This window comes from Juglans regia, chromosome 14 (genome assembly GCF_001411555.2).
Source record: "Juglans regia cultivar Chandler chromosome 14, Walnut 2.0, whole genome shotgun sequence".
In the NCBI taxonomy this organism is placed as follows: domain Eukaryota; kingdom Viridiplantae; phylum Streptophyta; class Magnoliopsida; order Fagales; family Juglandaceae; genus Juglans; species Juglans regia.
The window spans coordinates 22,542,658-22,552,231 of record NC_049914.1 but is presented as its reverse complement, the minus strand read 5'-3'; the positions used below and the strand labels follow the sequence as shown (position 1 = coordinate 22,552,231).

The window sequence follows — 9,574 nt, the reverse complement described above, 5'->3', positions numbered from 1 at the left end:
ATACGAATCTCTGTTATAAGCAAAATGCTACCTTTTAAACGGTTTATCTGTAAAGAATTATGTTAGTAATTAAGACCACGTCGGTCATAAAAAAAATTTATGTATTGGTGAAGCTCTAAATACAATAATTGACTTGTGATCTGAAAATTTTTCTATATATACCCGATCATAGATGTAATTTTTATCTGGTGAATATTTAAGTCAATTTCTCATTAAAAAAAATGAAAAATAGAAAGTGAGATGTCAAATCTTTAGCAATTATTATTTTTTTTTTTTTCTCATGGGAAGTTGGTTTTTGTTTTTTACAATATCCCAAAGATTTAGCATATAAATGAAATGATTGGGTAGATGGCATTGACACTTACACATAACCACCACAAATTTAGTGGCAAACCACATCTTCCTTCACCTCACTTACATACACAACACATGGACTTTGTATCTACCCACCAAACAAATTCTTTGCTTTGCTTTTCCCATCCATCAATCCATATTCATCAACTCAAGAGAACAAAAAAGAAGTGATGAAAATAAATATGTAAACTGAAACCCCTTCCCTTCCCTTCCCTTGTGCAAAATGATTAATGGGATTTAACATTTTACTTTAAAATAAAAATAAGAGAAATTATTATATATGATTTTTTGATTTTTGCTAATCTCCCCCGGAAGGGCACCAAGGAGTCATGTCCATGGGATAACTACCGAGCACCCTCAAGAACGACGTGAACTCCTGCACCTCCGCCAGCGCGTTCTGTGCCCTAACCTCCGCCATCGATGCCTCGAAGTCCACGTAGAACATGTACTCGAAGTGCTTCGCTGTCCCCACGTTCGCGTCGTCCACCAACCGTATCGGTCGGTTCCGGTGCGGCCTCGACTCGATCTTCGTCAGGCTTATGTTGCGGAACGCGAATGCAGACAGCACTTTGAACAGCACCGACGTCCCCTTCCCGTGCGCGAACACTATGCTCGTCTTGAATGGCCGGTCCGTTCTTGGGATTATGGGTTCTCGGGCCAGCATCACGAACCGGGTCACGTTGCTCGAGTCGTCTTGGATCCCGTCCTCCAAGATGTTCAGGCCGTACAGGCCGGCAGCGCGTGCGCTTGCAATCGCCGCCGTGTCGCGTAGGTTGTTGGCGGCGATGAACTCGGCCGCTCCAGCGGTGTCGTCTACGGCCTCACGTGCCACGTTGAGGCCGAGTTTGGTGAGGGTCAACTCGCACTGGGCGAGGGCTTGTGGGTGGGATATCACTCTGTTCAAGTATTCTTTTCGAACACCCGGTAGGGCCAAGAGACAGTGGTGTACCGGTAATTGAACCTCACCGACTATGTGGAGCCGGTGGCGGAGTAAGAGGTCGTAGTTCCGGTGGATCGAGCCACCGAGGGAGTTCTCGATAGGGAGGACGGCACGATCGGCAATCCAAAGCTCCACGGCCTGGAAAGCAACTTCGAACTGGTCACAGGGGATTGCTTCGCAGTTCGGGTATGCTTTTCCGGCGGCGGCTTCCGAGTAAGCTCCGGGAACGCCTTGGTAAGCGACACGGAGCTGCGAACCGTGCATGGGAGCTGGGGAGAGATCCGTTATGGTGAGCGGCTTCGGCTGCGGCTTGTTGTTGCTGCTAATGCTACTGCTCATGCTGTTGTCAGCCGTCTCGATGGGAACGAGGTCGAGATCAATTGCTGTCTTGTGGCCATTTACAGCGGGAAAGTGGTTGGTACCACCTGATCCAGTGTCGGGTTTATCGGTGGGTTGCTCTTGGGAGACGACCTTGCTGGCGAGAATGGCACATGTGCTCTGCCAGTCTGCTCTGCTCAAACCGACACCATTGGGGAAGTTGACGGAATCGGACCTGTAAACACTCTGGATAAAACGACGCCGAACACGGGCAAGCGTCGGACGAGCACCGGTACCAGTAAAGCAATTGAAATTATTAGAGGAAGGAGGAGCTATAGCATGCATGGCGACAGTGTGCGTAAGAATCTTTGTACAGAGAAAGGGAGAGAAGCGAGAGAGAGAGAGAGAGGGCGTGGAGTAGGTAAGGGGGTAAAGCTTGGAGTTCTCGTTCTGAGAAGCGTCAAGCTGAGAAAAGAGAGGGATTTGTGGGGTTTATATAATAAATTAATAATAATAATAATAATAATAATTATAGGGTTATAGAGAAAATGAGGGCAGAGAAAAGCATAAAGCTTTCTGAGAGAGGATGGGACGTGTGCGGAGGTGGTTCGGTCAATCTCGCGCCTACCTACCACCCCCCTCGCTCTCGTCTCTTCTCATTTTACATGTACATGTACATGTAGGAGAATGATACAGCCCCGCTCGGAGTGTAATATTGTTTTACATATATTTTTTTTAAGTTATTTTTTATATAAATTTTTTAGTATTTTTTAATTTTTTAAAAAATAAAATAAATTTAAAATATTATTAAAAACCATTTTTTAATCATAAAATATAAAAAATATAAAAAAATATTTTCTTAATCACGAAATATAATAAAAAATTATAAATTTTTTTTTTTAGTTTTTATTTTACTTTGTAATTAAAAAAAAATATTTTTTTATTTTTTATTTTATTTCGTGATTAAGGAAATATTTTTTAATAATATTATGATTTTTTTTATTTTTTAAAAATTTTTAAAACTTTTAAAAATGTTATATAAAAAACACATAGAAATACACTTACTAGACCCCAAGAGTCCCTAGCGGAAGATTTAACATTTTCCTTACATGTGTATTATTCTATACGTACTTATTTTATTTATTTTTTAATTAATATTAAATAAAGTTTTGTTTTTATAAAAGTTTCGTCTACTTTCTTAGAAAAATAAAATTTATAATTTACAAATGTGATTTTTGTTATATGAAAGTTAGATTAGTTCATTTTTTTTTAATAAAAATGCGTGAAATTTATATACTTTAAAAATAAGAAATGATAGTTACAGTCGTAAGTGTAAAAATACTACACAATCATTTAAAAAAAAAATAAATACAGAATTCACATGAAAAAAATTATTTTTTTAATAACAGATCTCATTTTTTTTCAAAATGACTACACGATACTTACGTACGCTACGATTATATATAATATTACTTTTTAAAAAAACTGTATAAATTATTTCTCTTATTTAATATATTGTGCAATTCTTGCTTTACATTTTTGGTCTATGCCTAGGAAAAAGAAAACGAGGAGGACGGCATAAAGGTTATTATTTCTTTGTTTTATACTCTACCTTTGTTTTTTTTTATTTTTTAGTAAATAAGGCTGATTAAAGCTTAATGAGGAAGTAAAGACTGTAGTAATTAGAATAATAGGGCTACCTACTTATGCTTTAAAATCTTTGGACTATTGCCAAACATTAGACTTTCTTCCCTTTATGGTCCCAAATTATAATTCAGCGTCATGACGTTCGTCTTATTTAAAGCTTAGTATTTACAACTTACTTTCACAATTTTTTCTCTTTTTTTTTTTCAGTTTCAGATATCAAAACAATTTTATTTAAATTTTTTTATTATTAACATAATCCTATAAAAAACTCACAATTTCTAAAAGAATTAAAAAGATTTGTTTGGATATTTAGAATATCTTATGTCTATTAATAGTAGTGAAATAGTTTGAGTTAAAATATTTTATTGAATTTTAAAAAATAAAAAAAATTAAATAAAAATATTATAAGAATTTTAAAAAAGTTGAATAAGAATATTATAAAAAAGTTGAGAAATGTGTTATTTCTCATCTCACGCTATATATTAATATTTAATTTTTATTTTTTTATTTAAATATATATAATTATATATTAATATGCATATATTTAAATAAAAAGAGAGGCTCCGCTGGACATATACGAGGGATCCGACAGAAGGAGCAGGGGTGTTGGCAGGGGCAGCCCTAGTGCTGATTGGTGGAGTTGCATGAGGAGCAGAGCAGGAGATGGGCCTTAAGCGGTTAAGCCCCCATACATTGGGAGCCGTATCCACTGTTTCGGAGCTACATGACACAAACACAGTGGAGCCTCTGTTTTTTAGGGCCCCACATCCCAGCTCTTAGAACGCAGCTTTTTTTACCGGAAAAAGCTACTTTACCTCTTAATTTTAACCACTCTATTTGACTGCTGTTTAAATTTTTTTTTAATAATTAAAAAAATAATTTTAAATATATTAATATATATTTTTATTTTTTAAAAACATTTAAATATATATAAAAAAAAATATTAGATGATACGCCCAGCAGGAAAAGTAAAGCAGCAGAGTAATACCACTTTTTTTTACCATCTGCTTTTTTAATTTTCAAAAAATGAGAAACATATAAAACTTTTTACAATATATTTTATAATTATATTTTAAAATAAGAGATATTATTATAAAATATTATATAAAAATAACATCATTTTATAAAAAATATTTCATTTTATATTATGTATTATAAAAAATATTATGAAAAATATTGTATATGTATCATTACTTTTATGTAAATATTTTTTATGAAAAATTATAGAAATATCATCATTTTTATTATTTATATAATTATATTTGAAGTACAAAATATTTTTCTAAATAATTTATAAAAATAATATCACTTTACATAAATATTTTTATTTTAGAATGTAATCATCACAAATTTATCTTTATATTTTTGTTACCATATTCTAAACTAGAGAGATCAAGTACCCAAACTCTTAATGCTAGATAATATCTACTTAAGAAAACACCTTTTATAATTCCAACCTTTATGTTTCCATGCACCACCCTTTTCATTTGGAGTAATATCTCAAAAAAAAAAAAAAAAAAGGAAATATCCATGTTAATCATTTCGTTCAATTAACTTCATCCTTCAAAATACAATAATTAAAAAGAATAATATTAAATACAATTCTGATACGTATAAGTCACACCCATGGTATTCTTTTTAAAAAGAATGAGGTCTATTATAAAAAATTAATTTTTTTTATGTAAATCTTGATTTCTCCTATTTTATTCAAAAGAGAGTATTGGACGAGACTTACATTTTTCGACTATGTAAATCATTTTTTATTAAAATACCTCATATTTTATATATATTAAATGGATATCTCCACTATTTCCATTCGGATATGTTCACACCAAACTTACCTTGACCCGTAAGGAAATACTTACCAACACTGCAGAGAAGAGCAACAGAGGGTACCTAACCTAAAAGATTGGATTAATTGTTGTGGAAATTAAACTTTCGTACTGTGACAATTCATTGACAAAATAAATAGGATAGGATAAAAAAAAAAAAAAAACTTATTATTATTATTATTATATATATATATATTGCGTCATATCTTGTAGTGACAAACATTGTAAAACTCAGCACACGATTCTAGTACTTTCGATTGCGTGTTGGGAGCTCTACTTAGAGCTTTAGATATACACTTGTATTATTTGCACAAAAAGGCTTTCCCTAATTTTCTAAGTTTATTCATTATGAGAGACCACGTAACAATAAATTAAGGTATACGTGTCGATAGTTGATGCCACACATCTAAAGCGCATGATATCTGGTATAAAGGTTATCCAAATGTTTCTATCAAAAATCCTCTTTAAAAAACAAAAGAGATTCTTTGTGCCTTAAAATTATTAGTTAGTTGATACGTAATTGGGGATATTTGGATGTAAGATGGTTTCATAAATAGCACCTAATTAGTGTTTGTAAATAGTGTAAAAACTTGTAAGAGTTTTCTAAGTAATGTGAAATACATGTCTCAAATAGACAAATCTCATATAAATTCTTTATAAAAAAGTGAGTCCCGAATAATATTTTTTATACTTTTTTTAAGTGGGGTCTAATTTTTTACGATGATTTGTATGAGACTTATCTATTTAGGATTTATACAAATTATTTCTTTTATATAAGAAAAGTTTTTCAAGAAATATTGAGAGATAATGTAAAAAATTATTTAAAAACAAAAAAAACAGAGAGATGGGAGTTCGATCGGCCCTCGGCCACCTCTGGGAAGACAACTAGTCCCATGCAGAAATAAATACAACTAGTCCCATGCACAATTTTTCAACAGCAAAATCATTTTGAGTACGTATTTGGATTGTTGCATCATGAGAATGATCGACTGTCCACGTTATGTACGCGCGTATTCCCCAAAAGAAAGCATTAAAATGAAATAATTGTGTTTCATAGACTTTCCAAGAAACATGAGGGGTGCCTAACCTTTTTAATGAAGTGTGTACGTGGGAAACCAACAAAAAGGAAGTTATTGCACCAAATCGCTTACTAACGTTGATATGAATTTTTTTATTAAAAGAAAAAAAAAATTAGAGAAGAAAATATCATTTATTTCATAAAAATTATTTACATCTTCAATTCTTATCGTTTTATTAAATTGATGTCTTATATATTAGTATTAGTGCATAATTTGATATATAAACTCGCTTGCAAAAAGACTTTTCGTAAAAAATAATATTTCTTAACAGTAAAAACATTTTGAGTAGGGTGCGGCTACAATGCCGCCCCATTTTGACCGCTGGGCTGTAAAATCTTTTTTTTTTTTTTTCTTTTCACATTTTTTTTATATATTTAAATATATTTAAAAAATAAAAAAAATACACCAATACATTTTAAATCACTTTCTTAATCATTAAGTAAAAAAAAAAGAATTTTAACCAGCGGTCAAATAGAGGTGTCACTTTGGAGAGGCAAAGTAGTGTTTCTCTTTTGAGTATTTGGATTGTTGCATCATGAGAATGATCGACCGTCCACGTTATGTATATACGTGCGTATTCCCCAAAAGAAAGCATTAAAATGAAATAACTGTGTTTCATAGACTTTCCAAGAAACATGAGGGGTGCCCAACCTTTTAAATGAGGGGAACGAACAAAAAGGAGGTTGTTGGAAGATTGACGCTTCTTCGATATTGTATATCCAACACAAGGTTTTATACATATGTTATGTACCTAGGATCCATGTCGTTTTGTCATTCACTAGGTAATCGATAACAATCACTATTAGATGATATGCTACATACAAATCGGCGTCTAAAACATACATACAACATGTTGTGGAACTGATATATAAATATAGATAGAAAACAAACACCAAAATATCAGAGCATTCTCGGCCGATACCGCAAAGTTACATTTTCCCTATAATTTGAGGAAAACTTTAGGAATTTGGTTAAAATTTTCCCTTACATCTGAATCCATATTTTAGGAAAAAGATGGGAAATCACTGTTCATTCCTTAAATCATTTTTTATAAATATTTTATTATAATAAATAAAATAAATTCTTATTCCAATCATTTATGCAAAAAGGAAAAGACGGAGAACTTTTGATCTTCAAATAAGGGAACATCGACGGACCATCGAAGACACCAGCAAAGTAAAGCAAATCGAGGAACCACACCACATTAATGACACTACTACCAAAGCAACATGTCACATTAATGACACCGTAGCAGAGGCACACTACATTTAAGGGACTCCAACAAAAAGAACAGAAAAAAGGACATGGGATCCACAAAGGCAGGCACGATCTGTCCTCCATAATCCCAATATAAATAGTATTTTTCTTGTACGAAAAGGCTCTGGCTGGACTCGCTCTAGACTCTCTCATTATTTACAAACTTCTAAAATATTTTACTTACTTTGGCATCAGAGACTCCCAAGGCCAAAGACCACCCTATCCCAGCTTCTTTCTTCTTCGTTTTCGCAGGCCCTGCTTTGAAAACGTGAGTTGCTAGAACCTGACCCAAAGGCGTACGAAACACGACGTTAACAATGGTGCCGTCTGTGGGATCCTTTGTAGATCTTGCGTGTACTCCATATGCCTACGATAACCCGTTCCAGACAACTCGGGAGGAACATAGAAGAATTTGTCATGGAGGCGAGACTGAAAGCTATGGAAGACTAGGTAACAAAGTTAACCAAGAAAGTGCAAAAACTTCGCAAAAAGAATGAAAATCTCAAGAAACCTCAACAAGGACAAAACAAAGAGGCGGAGCCCAGTAATATCGAGCACGTGGAGTCCCGAAATGCGGGAGTTGGAGAAAACATGAAGGAGGAGAGAAAGAATATGCAAAACGAGCTTTGCAATCTCAATGGGAAATACGAAGAGATTGCAAAGAAAGTGGACACATCATCGTCGGTGCACCAACTGTTCACGAGCACTGGTCCACCCTACACAGAAGAAGTGATGGTTATGCCCTTGCCATTGAAGTTCAGGGACCCCACTATGGAGATGTACAATGGGAGGAGGGACCCCCTTGCGCACCTAGAAACCTTTAGGGCTCACATGACATTGCATAACTTCTAAGGAGAGGTAGTATGCAGGGCGTTCCCGTTGACCCTAAAGGGGCCAACATGAGTATGGTCCGAGTCTTGGCACCCGGTTCCGTACATAGTTTTGGCGAGCTAGCTCGACTATTTTTGACCAAGTTCATGTCAAGTCGAAGAAGGCGACGCCCTGCAACATACCTCATCACCATTAAGCAAGGAAAGGAGGAAAGTCTGAAGGAATACCTGCCCCGGTTCAACAAGAAGCGCATGACCACCGATGACAAGGACAAAAAGATAACCCTAGTAGCGCTTCGTCTGGCCATGATCCCAGTTTATGGCCGAGTTGGCGAGAATGACTCCTGTAAGGCTGCGGCAGTTTATAGACCAGGTCGAAAACACCATTAACACTGAAGACACTGTTCGGGCTTTAACGGAGCCAAGGAAGAAGGAGCTGGAGCGAGCGGAGAGGAAGGCAAAGGCCCTAACCAAGGCTAAGACCCACGAGAAGCTGAAAAAGAGCTCCCACAACTAGAGAAAGGAGAAAGGCCCTTACGTGGTCACCGCTACCAATCGTTCGGGCTCCTACAAACTCTGAAACTCCCAAGGAAACGAGTTGTCGAGTTTATTGCTAAAGCTGGCTTAATTATTGTAAATTTATGTTTTCATGCATACACTACAAATCCTAATGGAAGAGGTGTTGTGTTTCAATGTCGAGTTTCAAGAACGTAATAGGATCTCCATCAACTTGATCTCCATCAATAGAATCTCCATCAACGTAATCTCCATCAACAAAATCTTCATCGACTGTTTACCTCCCTACGAGACACCAAAGAGACAAGTCACGCCAGATGCAACTTTGTCCCTCCTGCGGAGGAGTGTGGGTCGGCCCTCGGCCACCCGAAGACAAAAAGTTACCTTTCTCGTGAGCGTCAACAGGCGGAAGTAGGTCTAGTTACAAATTGCCCGAACAACGTACCTCCCATGGGGTCAAAAGGGCGAGGTTGAGCCAAAGGCCACCTTGTCCCTCCCATGATGGAAAGGGGGCCCAGCCCCAAGGCTACCCAAACTTACCCTTCCCCGAAAGAAGTGTGGGATCAACGCCAGCCTGACCCAAACTTACCCTTTCCTGCAATGTCAATGGGTGGGAGCGAATCCAGTCCCAAATTTTCTGAATAGCCTACCTCCCCCGACTACTCGAATAACTTATCCCGACCTCCGCTAAGACGAATTATAGGATCAACGCCAGCCTAACCCAAACTTACCCTTCCCTATTATGTCAACGGGCGAGAGCGAAATAGCCCAAACAACCTATCTCCTACAAGGATAAAGGGA

General features: G+C 36.0%; 1 protein-coding gene across 1 annotated transcript; it reads right to left on the bottom strand.

The window, feature by feature from the left end:
- Positions 1 to 328: 328 nt before the first annotated feature.
- Positions 329 to 2,097, bottom strand: LOC109000681 (arogenate dehydratase/prephenate dehydratase 6, chloroplastic-like). The gene has a single exon (XM_018977644.2). It carries the CDS (start codon positions 1,955 to 1,957, stop codon positions 653 to 655), a length of 1,305 nt encoding a protein of 434 aa, XP_018833189.1. The 5' UTR covers positions 1,958 to 2,097; the 3' UTR covers positions 329 to 652.
- Positions 2,098 to 9,574: the final 7,477 nt, after the last annotated feature.

Excerpts from the sequence above, each read along its gene's own strand:
- LOC109000681 (XM_018977644.2), bottom strand. The coding sequence starts at position 1,957 with ATGCATGCTATAGCTCCTCCTTCCTCTAATAATTTCAATTGCTTTACT.